Below are 15,953 nucleotides of genomic sequence, written 5' to 3' on the forward strand. Positions count from 1 at the left end.
TAAATGTCTTACATAGTTCAGAAAGCTATGCTTTAATTTTAGTTAGTTCTTTCTAATACTGGAGGAATCTTTTAAGCTATATGGAGTACCACACAGACCAAACAAAGCATGCTTTTAAAAGCTGAGGGGAAAAAAACAAGGACAGGTACTGAACAATGGATAAACAGATGCTCCAAAGCAATGATTTTTGCAGGGGTTTTTTTTGCAGAAAACATTTTTTTTGGCATAAACTTCCGTGCTTCCTTTGACAAATTAATTCTCATTCCAAATTTATGCTGATAAAAGTTGTTTGTAACACTAGAGAATCACATTTCTCTTCTTGACTTCCCTGGCATTGACGGCTCTTTATAAATTATTATGATTTCCAAGCTGAAAGATAAAATGCAGTTTCTAAAGTCAAATGTTATTAAAAGTTAATGCCAAGGGGTAATTCTTTTTGAGAGTCTATTTTTTTCTTTGGTGTCTGCTGAATATTTTGGAAAATTCATAGCTCCAGACACTGCATACATTAAGAGTATAATTCCAGATGCAGGATGATCCTGGGAACTATAGGAGGATTGGCAGTCATGGAAATAGAGCTTAAATCATTATTACCAACCCATATTCCTTCAATTATGCATTCCACTGATTTTGGAACTCAGAGACAGCTAAGAAGCCAATACTCTACTGCAGTCACATGATGCTGAAATGGAGATGACTGAATAATTCCTGGGGGAAAAAAAGTATCTCCCACATACTTGGCAAATGCTAGTTGATAACATGGAGGCTTTTATACAATGTGTCTCAGAGAATACAGCTCCAGACATAAGAAACAAGTGTGATAAACAAGACATTTCTTTTATTGCAAGGAGGTCCCACTGCAATAGCAGCATGACTTGGACCCCAGTCTGGAAGACAGAAAGTCTGACTTTCAGCCCTGCTTCTGTAACAGATCTCTTGGGTGACCTTGGATGCTTATTTCCATCCTTCTAAGCCCCTGCTTCTCCACTCAGTTTCATAACAGCTTGTCTACTTAGACTGTCATGCCTCTGATGTGGCAACTGTCACTCACAGTGTCCATAAATAATCTCTGATACATTTAAACTTTGTGTTGTCTGGGGATGTAAGGAGCAAATTCTCACCCTGAGCTGGCTTCTGAAATATCTAACCATCCATGAAGTTACTGCTAACAAAGCATGGGGACCTTGTAAAGCACAGTGTGAGCCAGGAACAATGCATTGCACAAGCTTTCTTTACAAGTCCCATGCTGGCGCTCACACACTTTGAATCAATCTGCTGGCAGTCAGTGGCAGCTACAATTCCAAGCTAAAGATTTTCATGCCTATTCTCTGTAGTAACTGCCTGATGAAAAAAAACATAGTGCAATTTTTATGCAGCATTAAGTGCACAAGGTGTTGTCCTTAATTAAGAAAAGTGGTGCAAATGCTGTGTTTAACAAGCCCAATAATGAACAATGGCAGAAGAGGCAGTAGTTGCATATGGAATCAGTAAAAGAAAGAGAAAACGCTTTCAAAAACCTGCCCAATTTAATTTTTTTTTTATAAATTCATGCCTTTCCATGTTTCTGTATTTTAACAGACAGTGAATTATTGTACAACTAAAAATGAAGTGCACACACAAGGGAGATTAAAGATACAGGTCTTGGATGTAGTGCTGGAAAGATGCATTTTAGGGGCTAGAATATTGTCCTGAAAAAAATGACAGCTTAAAGGATTAGAAGTGACTAAAACAGAAAAAATAAATTAATCATTTTAGTAAATTTGTCCTAATCTTCTGAATTTTGTTCATTCTTCCATTTTAGTAATGCCATAGGAAGTTTTTTTTACATCCCCAAGCTCTTTTAAAGCTCTCACCAACGAGTTACATTTCTGTATTGTACATTTCTATTCTTATACAATAGGTTTCTTATGAAACCACTATAAAACCCTGCTAAGATATGAGTTGGAAGAAATAGATAGGGTAGGTATAAATAGGAGAATGTAGGATTCTTCTATTATGATCTAAAACATGCAGGACCAAGAGGCTTTAGGCAATTGCTCCAGATTCAGAACTACCAAACATGGGTCTACTACGAGTTTCAGAAAGACAGCAGAACATGTTTGATTTGATAAAAGCAGTAATTCCTTTAGGGAACATGTCCTTTAAAACATAGTGATGATAATAAGGGCTATGGCAGCATCAAAGGTCAAGAGAAAATCACCCCACACCTTGTTGTCTCCCTGCAAAATAGTCAAGTTTAAAGGCAGAGATTTTCTCTATAATCTTCAACTACAGTCCCTATTTAAGATATGAGGTAAACTAGACAGAGTCATATCTAGGTGGGATCATAACTGAAATTAAACCTATCTGCCCATATATCTGCTCTATCACTGTTTAGTCCAGGTATGGTGTTAGGGAGATCTCACATACCAGTATGTCTGCTTAGTTAGCCTTGAAGACAGGAAACAATGGAAAAATACTCTTTTTTTATCGTCAATAACAAAATAATTTATGTGTATTATAACCACATCCCATTAATTTTCTTTAACATGAAGTCACATTATAAAGCTCACTTTAATTTCTCTCAAGAATTTAATTTGTAAATGGCAAATAAGCATTTAAAAGTACCTGCATTACATTAGTACTTGAAAAAATCCTCTCTTACATACTGTACAATGCATCTTTTCAGTATGAGCAGTTTAGCAATTTCTTTAACTCGGGAGAGTTAAAAAAAACATTTTCAGGAAACACAGAAGGACCAAACATGAGGAATTACATCAGGTTGTCCATAGAAGTGGGAAAATAACTATACTGGACCCCTTAAAATGTTCCTTACGTGTGAGGTTTCTGTTCAAGGTAACAGAAATGTGCCTCTCCCATGCAAGGGCCCTTGTTTGGAATTCTCATAGCACACTCAGTGCTGGAAAGTCACTTTTACTGCACCATGACTTCTGCTAAATGTGTCCACAAGACATTGCACAAGGATGCCAGAAGAGAAAGGTCACAGGGACAGTCTGAATGTCTCTCCCTGGACCTCTGTGTATATTACAAATTGCTTGGATAGGTAATCTGTAACTAGACACCTCTGAATGATTGTGGCCAAAAGAATTCTTTGCTAAGCTGTGCACCCAGGGCCAAAAAGAAGTTTTTAGGGGAAGATAGACAAGATGCAACATACACAGAAATCAATATATATGCCTTCCCTGTACTGAAACTGATTTTTAGATGTTTTAACAGTCATGTATTCCAAAGGTTACAATAAGACTTTAACCATGGTATTCATAGGATCTAAATAAAAATCAAGCAGAATTAAGAGGGAGAGGGTGAATTGTACGTAAATGAACACCAGAAAAATAAAGATATCTAGAAGATGCCATAGATTTTTGAAATTTTAGATCCTGGACCAAATGGTGTGTAGGAGCTTTGCAAAGTAATCAGCACTCACGAAATGGCTGGGATCCAGCAGGCTGTGGGTTCAGAGGCATGCCTCCCCTCAGATCTCAGCATATAGCCACGTAAAGAGGACACTGGACACTAGACAGAGAGTCAGCAATTTCATTTCCACATTGCAGATGTCTCTGCACAGATGTCACTGACTGAGAGCATGACCTTAGCACAGTCTTCATCCATGTCTGTACCTGTTTCTCATTTCACTTCTCCCTTTTCCAGCTGTTCAGACAATGAATCCTGTGGAGTGGATCCGACCTGTACTAAGCCCCACACAGTCCCAGTTAGGGACTCTGCTTGCTCATAATAACACACTTTGGCAATTATTACCAAAGGCCCTTCACAACCTGCTGAACAAACACAGGGTCACCCACAGTCCCGCTACCTCCCACAGGCAGTAATGTTCTGTTCTAGTATCACGCACAGAAAAAAAATGGATTTGCTGCTAGTTACTTGATATAACTCCAAACCTTTTTTCTCAATTAGCATTTCTTTGGGGAAGGAGTGTCATGATCAAAGGGTAGAACTGTTCCCTTAAAGTCTCTTAGGAAGCCAAATTCAAATTTTCACCAGAGCCTCAGAAAAATGAGCAAGACCCATAGAGCCCTCTTGATCCAATTCCTGTTTTTCCTGACTTTGGGAGTTCAAGGAAGAACCATTCTCAAATATGAATGCTGGTCACCTGCCTTTCTCATCACAGCAGTCCAAACCCCCCCAGGTCTGAGAGCCATGGGACACATATCAGCGTGCACAGGGACAAGGGAGCTTGAGGAACTGCTTTCTTGCAGTTGACAATAATGCTTCTCTAGAAAGGAAGAGGGAATGATGAGTCTGGAATGGACATGCCATGGGGTCCTGAGATGACAACACAACAATCTTGGTTTCAGGCAGCTGTTGCCTCATTTCCTCCCAAAGCTAAGGATTCCAATTACCCAGGAATCCCTGCATGAGCACAGCCCTACCGCCAGTTCCTGGAAAGGACGCTTGCCCTGCCCTTGAAATACTTGTGAGTCCCTGCACCTTTCTGAGTATGAGGACTTAGGAGACGGCCTGGGAAACTTGCACTTCATGAAGGACCTTTCAACTCAAAAGAACAAATGTAACATATGCAGAGCAATAAAAAAAAAAAGGGAAAAATAAAGTCTGACAGATATTACCACTCTGAATTTCAAAAGTGGGTTAATGATGTGCAAGAAAACTGGCAAAGAGCTCTGACTTATGCCAAATTCAGGAAAAAATACTTTAGTGCTAATAAAGACTAGAAAACAATCTCTGGTAGTCTTAATACAGGGTATTTTAAAATCTGTTTTCTTCACAGTGCAATGGATACAATTCTCTTGCTACCAAATACCATGTAATATGGTGGCCTTAAGTCTTAAGTGAAAAATAGATTGACCATAGCAAAACAGTAGAAGTAGAATACAAATGGAAAGAAATTAACAAGAATGACATTGGAATGAAATTAATTTCTTTTTTATTTCAGATTACAATTCACTCAAGAGAAAATGCAAAATTTTAATGAGCTAGGCATTAAGAAAAGAGTGGATCCTTTTCAAGCTCAGGTGTGAGTGCAGGAACTGTTTCAGATAAAATGTAAACTATGAACAACAGATTTGATTTTTTTATTTGCCAGGTGATTTCTTTGTGAATCTTATTAATTTTGCATGCTGATATATGTAGCAATATTTCAGTTATTCCCCTTATCACTATTGTGTGTGGTCCTTACACTATGTGTGAAAATTTCTGCTATAAATTCACACAATAGGTCATGACTCTTTTGGCTGATAACACTAAAAGAATATACAAATGTAAGGTTGCAGAATTTTCAGACCTCAAACCTTTGTCATGAAAACACTTTTGAGATTCTGCAACTGGCTGTCTTCAAAGAAAGAAAAATGCCATTTTTAGCAAACTAATTAAAATCCTGAGCATTTTGGCAATCTACATCCTTGGAAATACTTTAGAAAAAAAGCATCTTCCTTTTTGCCTTTCTAAAGTCATCTATACCTTTTGTTTAAGTAATGTTAGGAATTCTAAAAACGCTTAAGCACCAAATGATGGGTAATCCCTGCATTACTTTCTGGGAAACCACAGCAAACATGCATATTATCTTTGCAACGTGATGTAATAACAAGTGATGCTAATTCTTTGGGGAGACAACGCTACATTCACTTGGCAACAACAGGAAAATGAGGAGCTTGCTAGGGATCTCTGAGTCCCGCAGCAAGAAGGGCTGGCAACCTTGCTCCCACCATGGCCACGGCCGGTAACCTTGAGGCACTCCCTTGTACTGCACCCAGTAGAGGTCACTAGAGGATGTTTTAATGGCAAGACAAAGCCTTCCGAATGCAAGGGAAGAAGAGATGCACCTTCCTGAAAAGCACATCATCTGCCTAGGATTTACTGCCGGCCAGACCTGGATTCTGCCAGTATGAAAGAGAGAAATAAATGGCGCTACAGGAAAAAACAGATAGGTTTAACTGGTTACATCCGAACACAAGCAGCATTCATCCAGTTAAACAATACTGAGAGTATTGAGCAGTGAAATGTATCTAATTTATTAAAAGTATATCTACTACCTGTGCATTTCCAGGTGCAGGGATCCCTTTCTTTCTTCCACAGCTTAACACAGTCCACAAGGTGTGCCAGAGATATGAAGCCAAAAGGCAGAAATTACCTACAATCCAGGCAGCATTTCTTTGCAGGATTAGATCCATCCCTTTAATTTTAATCATCTCTTTAACTTGGTTCTCCTGCTCTAGCAGATGCAATTTGGCAGGCACCCTCAAAACCCTCCCCAGCTCTGTAAGTACCACCTAGCCAGACAAGGTTCGGACACGCAGTAGGATCCCATCTCACACTTCAACACATTCCCTGAACCTATAAGGAAAAGAAGTGATGGATCACTGACAAGCATGAAACAGGTGCAGGGATCTACACGGGATGTGTATTGCGCGAACTTGAAGGCAATTACGCTGACATTCCAGAACTTCTCCAATGAAAGCAAACTCTTAGCACAATCCATTTGCAGTTAACATTTCGGGCAATTGAGAATATTTTTTTTTCCCCCTCACTTTTAATAGGCCAGAAATGGAAAAAAAATTCAAGGCGATATCCTCACATGTATAGGTGCATCTGCATAGAAAGGTCAGTTTGAAACGCCAGCTTTACTGTCTTCAGTGCCTTCTGTTCCTGTGCTTGCGGTGTATCTCCACGGCTCCGTACCCAAACCAACACCATGCAGAAATGGAGTCCTAGCTGTCTGCCCTTTCATATCCAGCATTTGCTCACCTGCAGACCATCAATTCCTTGATCCAAAGTATGGAAAGTGCCAAATTATTTCAACGACGTGGATGTGAAACACTCAATATTATCATAAAAGTATCTTCTTTTCCCTAAAATTCCCAGAAGCAGATATACTGCTTTAGTTGAATTTTCCCAAGCAATTCAAAGTGATGGAAATTCTGCATGGAAAATATTTGCTTGAGCAGACTAAACCTGGGAAATTTCTAAACAACCAAAACCAAGGTAATAAAACTGAAAATGGTAAGTAACTTTAACAAAAAAAAGGTCCTACTACCAGCCCCATTGTAAGCCCAGAGAAATTTATTTCTAGAGATTAAAAAATGAAAATCTGCCAAACAAAGCATGTTGTGGTTTATTGTCTAATAAATAAGGATAAAAGGATATGTAAGGATTGTGGAGAACCATTACATAAGGTCTCAGGTCTATATTCATGGAAGGAATCCTTATGTATAAGGATTATACTTATCCCATGCAACTACTGTCCATAATTACAGTGCACTAAAAGTCATTGAAGAAGTAAGAAGAAATGGTGTCATTTCTTCTCTGCTTGGATATTTACCTGATCAGAGGTGAATAAGCAAAAAATATGAACACCAGAAATCTCAAGTGCTAAAAATTCACAAATCAATTTACAAATATCATGACATCATTTGGAAAAAAAAGTCATGAGATTAAAAAAATTTAATGACTCTTGCCCTTTCCTTAGTCAGCTTCTGACTTCTGTGACTCCACAGCGCTCTCAAGCCACTTTTGATTTTGTACATAGCTGTTATGTTGGGAAGGGTTAGTGCAGTGATGCAGTTTTTTTCAGTCAAGAAACATTGATATTCCCTTCTTTCTTTCTAAGAAAGACATGAAAATACTCTCACAAGCATGGGAGCTGGGAACATTAGGTAAAATGAAGCTACCTGAAGTCACAGAATCACACACACATTGCCACATGACAAGAGAGCACCATGAACTTGGGACGTGAAGAGAGCACCACAAAAAGGATATTCTGTAAAGCTGCGCCAGGCTGAGGTTGGCAGAGCCGTATCTCATGACAGCATTCCAAGCAAGCTGAAAAGGTGCTTGGTAAAACAAAATGGACCCAAACTTGGCTGAAGTCCACTTTCAATTTCCTGACCATACCAAGGCAAGCTTTAGACATGGTGCTTCAATTTCAAGGTTAAAGAAAGCCTTGCGGGTTTAAGAAGTTTTGCTCCAAATGTACTGAGTCCCTTACAGAGTTTTGTTAAAAAGCCATTCTTGACTAAAACTGTAAAATCAGAAATAAGTTTCTGTCAAAATATATAACTCAGTATCTTGAACAGTGTTAGGGACCAGAGAATAGTTATTTGGAGTTCATTGTGTGACAGATATCAATCGTTACATTCTCTGTACAAAATATTGCCACAACTCTGGCCTCCCCTGGAAAAAGAAACTTGCAAAAGTATCGTTACCACCACAGTCAGCCCAGAACCTGCAAGGAAAGTAACTGCTAGATAAATGGTGATGGTGGTGGAGAAGGAGGTGACAGAAAGCTCAAAGGATACAGGGAATTAGAGGACAATTAGCTACCCCCAGGCCTAGTTTAACTGAACATCAAATACCAACAGCTCTAGCTGAACTAAATATTAATGAATTAGTCCTTAAACTGTTTTCAGAATATCAGCAAAAGGATAGCTTTGCATAGAAAATGCTGCAGAATTAACTTCTTCAGGGTCAGTGATTTGTGTTTAAATCCTAGCTCCATGATTCACGAGTACAACTTGTTTATTTCATGTTGGTGATGTTCAGAAGCATAGAAGCTCTCAGGCTCCTCTTTACCCAGTTAACCCACTCACACTGGATAATAATTTCATGACCACTTTTTGCAGATAGCAATTCAAGATCAAACAATTTGATTTGCATTCTGACTCCAAATATTACTCAAGTAAGAGCCAGAGGGAAGAGGCAGCAGGTTTGTGACCAACAGCACACAGCTTTGGCTGGGCCATCAAAAGCAGTCCAGGTGTAAAACATGGAGCTCATTGGCATCTAATGCAGCTGGGTCAATTATGTGGCAGTTTCACAGTCAATTTACATTTGCATAAACTGGTGCTATTGTCAAAAGGAATTATTTCACCTTCTCAAACCTGCTTGCTCCTACCCTGTACCACCCCCTTCCCTTGGACCAGCACCTCCAGATATCTCAGTGTGTCTGTTCAGTGCAATGGGTCAAGGACAGGTCTGATTTTCAATCTTCTTTTAATTTGGTTCTCACACATGAAAACAAAATGTCTCTTACTTGCTAACATCTAACCTGAAGCAAAACTTCACGTTCACTGAAGACAGAACCTAGCCAAGATACAAAGACATGTGCTGCCAACAGCACAAACAGGGGACAAGAGGGCACTTTGAACAAAGCACACATAAAACTCATAAGGAGCTGTCAAGGGCTGTTTTGCCATCCTGTCCAAGAGGGAAGTGGTCGATGGAGAGCTGGAGTGGCAAAGGGTGCCATCTAGGGGGCACCGAGAGCAGAACTGATCACAGCACAAACCACTCATCACTGATGGTCAACGACTGAGGGGTTTGCTTTCCATTGAAGTCTTCTAATAGCTATGAACTAATAATAATAATAATTATTATTATTATTGTTGTTGTTGTTATTACTACTACTACTACTACTACATTGTGTTTGGGATTGAGTTTTTACAAAAATATACTGTACCAAAAGACAAAAATTGTGTTTGCTCCTTTTATTAAAAAAAAAAAAATAAATCTAGAGAAATAGTTGTTTTGAGGAAATGGATCATTTTCTTCTTTAATTATAATTTGGTAGTTTCAGACAGAATTCTTTTCTCCAGCAAGTACAGGCTTGACCACTGTCCTCTATTTGGTCTCTTGAGCTCCAACACATTCCCATTTAAGTGAATGGATGTTTGTCATTGCTATCACCTTCACCCACAGAAATTACATACACAAGGACATGGCATACATCTGGGCAAGGGTTACTGTATTTCCTGCCAACGCACTCTTCTTTCCATACTTTCCTGATCAATATAATAAAACTGCTCATCGGGCCAGCAGACTACACTAAGACCTCTTAAGGGAAGGTCTTGATTTCCCTTTTATCAATATTAACAGGCAGTTAATATTGATATCCCATTGAGAAATTCCTAAAAAAAAACCAAATAAACAACAAACACACACAACAAAAAAAAACCGAAACCCAACCCAAACAAACAAACAAGCTGCATGACAGTGAACTTTTAAAAGCCTAGGAGAAATATAACAAATGTTTATGTATCTGGAAGGCTCACTCTGGTGAGGTATATTACCAGAGTTCAGTTAGATTGACTTTCACCTTTGAAGTCTTGCTCCCAGGAGACTGATGAGCTAAAATGGGAATACAGAGCTATTTCTCCAGCTTGCAACTAGCCACCAGCTGTTCATCTTCTCAATGCATTCCTTTCTCCTCTACTGCACCACCAAAGTCTCCCTACCCTTTCTCTACAGCATGCTTAAGAAAGGGCCAGTCCCAACCATCAGACTAAAGAAGCAAACATGAAGAAAATGAATTAAGAGACTCTGCAGCACAAACTGGCAAAAAATCCCACCACCTTCAGTTACTATCTGCAATTTAGCATCAAGCTAAGGTACACTAAGGCAAAGCAACTCTCAGTCCCTTTGCTGATCTTTTGGATCACTGGAAGAGCTATGTTGCAGAAACAGCCATTTTTGCTGTCTCACTTGTGCAACTTGTTATTTTCACACTGGAAGTATACTCTCTGAAAAGAGCCAATAACATCTTCCAAACTCCAAACACCCAATTGTGGGGGTTTTTTTAGTTCTCATTTCCACTGTAACACTAAATGAAACTCTCTAAAATAAACACATCCTACTTATATGAGATATTATTTGTTTGTTTCAATATAAAGTTCTCTTTCTATGTCTACAAAGTAAAAATTGTAGCACCTTCCTGAACACTGGAATAATTTTGAACAAAAGTGATTCAACAGATTAAGGAGTTTCAAAAATCCAGCTTCTTGATTTGATAATACAAATGGAAACATCATTAAATTTACTTTACACCAGTGCTCCAAGGTATCATCTGAACACAAAATATTCAGAATACTGAAAAACTGCTCTGCCATATCAGCATACAAACAGCTACAACACAAATTTTTTAAGTCTTTTCACAAACTGGTATGTAAAATTAATTTCTCATTCTCCTACTGCAAGTGGATTTTCTCAGTTCTTATCTAAATGATGTGTCAGTAAAAATACTACTTCCTTTAGATTCTTGCATGGAATAAAAACATAATACAAGGAAACGTGCTGTTATTTCTAAACATATTTTGGCTGATCACAGAGCCATTTTCCTACCAGAGACCCCATACCATAATGCCTAACACCATTCCTACAGGAGACAGGTGGAGAACAGAGCCACACTGATAACACTCAGCCCTGCAAGAGTGGAACACAGCATACGTGGCATGTAACCATGCTCTGCTCACCAGGTAGCAGGGAGCAAAGCACGAAGCTGCCTCAGTTCCACTGGGGAATCTGCTGTTTCCATGGGATTCATTCAGTCTCCACTAACTCCACAGCTGTTAGGACAGATGCTTTCAAAACATGAATCCAACAAAATCTATGATTACTTTCTGATTTTGAAGGGTGGTAGAACCACACAACCCTTTTACAGTTTCTGAATATTAAGTCCAGTAGTAATTAAACCCCAGAATAACAACACATGCTTGTTTCTATGAACACAAAATATTAAAAGATGCTAACCAGTCTGTAAGAACCTAAAGATCACAGTCACCTGTCCCAAATACTGTTAGGGCCACAGAAGAACTTTGCCACAAGATAAACACAGAATGGAGCAACAGTGTGGTGCTAAGTCCAGACCTGGTGGAGGTGAAATCTGGTTAGCACACACTTGGTAATTCATTGAGACAAAAATTCCTGGTGTCCTGTTGTGGCAAATTGTGTAAAGAAGCAACTGCTTGTATGCATATCACAATCAAAAATCACCCCAAGTTATGGGACAGATGGCATCTGCCATCACCAAAGCCCTCCCCCAAATAGTTAAGCTACTGTGACAAAAACTTAAAATAAGATAACAGTGTTACTATTGTCCTGGCGTTATCTCAGACTGGGGATGAGGTTAACAAAGCCAGGGGGGAAGGATGTATCACTGAAAATGGACACAAAAAACACAGAATTTATGGGCCACGAGGAAAGCTTACTCAGCAACTGTGCTGAAATCAGCTGTGACTGGGTAAAAATTAATTCCAGCAAGGGGAGAGTGAAACCACCCACAACTCAAGAAACCCACCGACCCAAAAGAAAAGACTCAGCATGTGCACTACTTAGTATTAGAAGTGAAGCAATCATTTAACCAACAGAATAAGAGAACTGTGTAGCCAATGAACTTTCTTTCTCTGCTTAGATATATAAATAATGAAAAGTTTTGAATGACCTCAGGACCTCCACCACTGAGAAGCCATGTGTGAAAAAGGATCAATGGGATGTCATTTGATCCACAGGTGGTGACTAGCTTCTACTCAACCTCTCTCTCTCACCCTCCTCTTTCCCATTTCTATCTCTCTACCTCAAATCCATTATTAACTAAAATCCATACTATTGACTTTGGCATGTGGTCTCATTCGCACCTTAATTTGCGCAGAGGAGTCTCTCAATAATCAGATCTTAACACAGTCTCTCACAGCTGCAATACATTTTCACAGATGATAAAGAAAAATTGAAGTCTACTGGGAAATACACAAAGTAACCTCCTTAACTAGCTCAAAAAAGAAAGAGGCAGTGCTTTTGGGAAAACAAAATTAATTATGCAGTTAGTTAGTTACCTTTTTCTCTTCTGTTCCAGGATCTGATTCACTGAATTTTTCTTCCTGAAAGCTTCTAGTCATCTTCATTTTCTCCACACTCTGAAAAAAGGCTGTTTTTTCTAGTCTGCTTGTGCTGAATCGTGTATTTATTTCTTCCAGCCTGTTAATCTTAAGTAGCTTCATATTATGTCCAGTTAATTTACTGTCTGTTCTCCTCTCCACCTTAGATTCATAAACCAGAGAACACTCGTAACTTCTGATTTCTCCTCTTTCTTGGCTGTATGAAAGAAAGACAAATAAGAGGTTTTAGTGTTATTAATGCATTTTAGCTTAGAAAATTACCATGTTGCAACACTTTATATTTCAACTCTGTTTTCCTTATACTTGCTGAACAAAAAGTCAGAGTATACAGCACTGCCTGTTCACAGACACTGTTCTACATGGAACACCAGATAATTCAAGAAGGCGACAAGACCAATATAATTGAATTTGTTCATAGAAACTACTTAGCTTAGTGAAATCAGTGCCTACTGCTGTTTCTGCAGACCTTGCTTATGGAGCATTTCTCACTTTTTAGCCATCTCAGTGGTTCCCTCTGCTCAACATGTTCTCTTTTCTGTTGCAGTTCCAGCAAGTTGATGTGCTGTTATTAAGTCCAAAAATATGTTAATACTCAACAAAGTAGTACAGGCATGAACACGGGCCTTTTCTCTCTCTTCCCACCACCCTGTACCACAAAAATAATAGTTGCCAAAATGGTGGCAACTTCTGGTCCTCTGTTGAAGGCTGCAGAAGAGCACAGTCCTCAGCTGGGTTCTTCTCCTCTGCAGGCCCTTGCAATGTGCCTGGCAAGTACAGGATGTAGGATCACCAAGGCTTGTCTAACAGTAGGAGTGGTTGGAAGGCCACTGCAAGTCAAGCCTTCTCTGTAGAAGGCTTTTATTCCACAGCAAGGTCGTGGGTTCCCACCTCAAGCAATCACTTGGCTATACTTGGAATATATTTCCTTCTGAACAACTAATTTTTTTTTAAGAGTACTCTAAAATTTCACTTAGCATCTCTTTATACACCTAGGAAATAGAGGACCAAAATATTTCTGTTGCGGTTTTTGCAACCCTTCCTTCGCTGTACTGAAAACCCAGGTACAAAAGAACAGTGCTAATGCCTTAGCTCTAGAAAGCTGAATCTGTTAAATCTCATTACACAGCTCACAGTTTCAATTTAACTTGCATAAACACCATAAATTATATGGTGTAATTAAGAACTTATATACAACCTCACAGTCACTGGCAGCACAGAGAAACAGCTTTCAGAGTACAATCAAAGAGGCAATTAAATCAGTTATTTTTACCCAAACACCTTCCAACAGAAAATGTTCCTCAGTGTTTTGACCCCACATCTGTGCACATGCAACAGATCAAATGTGTACCTATACCAAGTAACTGCTCTGCCCACAAAGCTTCCCAGATGTGAAAGATGCCACATGCTATCCCATGTGACACGAGAGATGGTTGGATAGTGGTGACATTTAAAGACGATGGACAGCAAAAAACCATGTAAGCCTGTAGTTTTGAAATGAGCCTTCCAGAGTGATTCCTGCTACCATGTTGTTGTAGACTGTGCTGTTAATATGGGAGATGCAGGCACACCATCATGGGCCTGTAAGGCATTCATCATCTGAAGAAGTCGTGCATCCAGTATAAAAAAGTCTGCTGCATCTAGCATCGCTCAGCAACTTTCACAGATTTGACATCCCTCTCTTTCCATTGCCATTAGTTGAAAGAACACTTCATGAGATTTTTCCCCCCCATTTCTCAAAAGCAGGTTTGTGGATTTTCTTGAAGGTTCTGACAATTGCAGGTGAAATACCCAACAGCTCAGTCTGACCTTCGAGCCATTATTCTATGGATTGTCAGATCTACTCAACACCAAGGGATGATAAGATGTAATTGAAAGCTGTCAGAAAAAAAGGGGGATATGTTTCCAGATGCCCTCCTGCTAACTCCATGTCTGCAGCTACTCAAATCCTACAGAGATTTAGAGTGACCTAGCTGCGAAGACCTTGCGGCCTGACAGGACTTCAACCAAGGAAAGCTGATTCAGGCTCTCCATAGCTCTTCAAAGAGCACATCATCCTTTATGCTTTGATCACCAAATGTGGCTATCTAATGAGAATAACACATCCTCATTAAAGGACGTGTTTCTTCAAGCTGGCCAGTGAGTTATTATCTGGGAAAATATTAATGGAATAGCAAGCTCAAATGTCTTGCTGGGCTCTGTTACCAAGCAAAGACTAGGATTGAGTCCAAACATGACTGTGCTCTCCACCATTATTATCTTAATACATCCCTGAAACAAAAGCTGAATGTGAAATTTGTTTGCAAGTGCCTCCTCCAAAGTCCAACAGAAGAAATCTCACCCTGGTCATGTGCCACTGAGCAATGGGAACTATGACCTTCACATGGTGTGAAGTTCCATTTTCCCCCAAAGGCGGGTGAAAACCTTCCCCCAGTCATTTACATTTCCCAGCTGGGGCCTGTGAGATACTTTCTGGGTCATCTTTAGCAAGCCAATCGCTCACTCCAAGAAAAATATGCTTCATGACATCTTCACTTACACACTCAGAGATAACACATGTCATAAAAGCATTGCTTAGCTGTAAGCACAGGCAGTGCATACCTATGGTCCTGATGCTTTTTCTACCTTATAACAGCAAATCAATATATTTGCATTACAAAAATATAAACAATATAGTAATTGTTTCTAACTCTGATCAGGAATAGAAATGGGCAGGCAAATACGTATTAGCCAAAAAGTGGAACCCAAAAACACCTCATTTCACTTTCAACATCTGGGTTTAGACTGTAATCCCTTCAGTAAGAACTAGGTTTACATGATGGGCTGTAAAGCACTTTGCTTCAAACTCAGTCTTTGGTCTCAAACATCAGTTCGAATAAAAATTTTATTTTTGACCTGTTGGCCACTTTCTAACTAGCCATTTTCAAATTTTAAGCCTGGGGGTACTGTTAGCCAGTAGCTAGACTTGTTTACCTCCTAATACAGCTGACATTAGACTGACCTGAATTTTTACAAGCTGGGAACTATTATGTCACGGTGTATAATTAAACCTAAACATATACTTTAAGAAAGAAAACAAGATGTAATGTGGAAAGAATTACCAATGGGTCAAGTTCGGGTCATAAATTAGGATGCGAATGGTACCGCTTGCTGTCCCCATCTTTGAAATACAACCTGCCATGCATTCTGCAGAATGCAAGAGTTTGGTTTTGAACCTATTATTTTAAAGAATAGTAATTTATTGATTTTTTTTTTTCACAGAGAATGACGTTTTCACGTATTTCAGTGTAAGACCAGGTGGACCCGAGTTCAGAGACCTGG

General features: G+C 39.2%; 1 protein-coding gene across 4 annotated transcripts in view; it reads right to left on the bottom strand.

Moving 5' to 3' along the window:
* Positions 1-15,953, bottom strand: part of MYLK4 (myosin light chain kinase family member 4) — an 81,551-nt gene that overhangs the window by 54,677 nt on the left and 10,921 nt on the right. For 2 of the 4 annotated variants that reach the window (XM_064426325.1, XM_064426315.1), the window contains exon 2: positions 12,573-12,831. In XM_064426325.1, the coding sequence (XP_064282395.1) occupies positions 12,573-12,831 (259 nt within the window). Of the gene's footprint in view, positions 1-12,572; positions 12,832-15,733; positions 15,924-15,953 lie in introns of those variants that run through there. The other 2 variants (XM_064426321.1, XM_064426306.1) reach the window with 2 other exon arrangements.

Source organism: Passer domesticus, chromosome 1, assembly GCF_036417665.1.
Source record: "Passer domesticus isolate bPasDom1 chromosome 1, bPasDom1.hap1, whole genome shotgun sequence".
Classification (NCBI taxonomy): Eukaryota; Metazoa; Chordata; class Aves; order Passeriformes; family Passeridae; genus Passer; species Passer domesticus.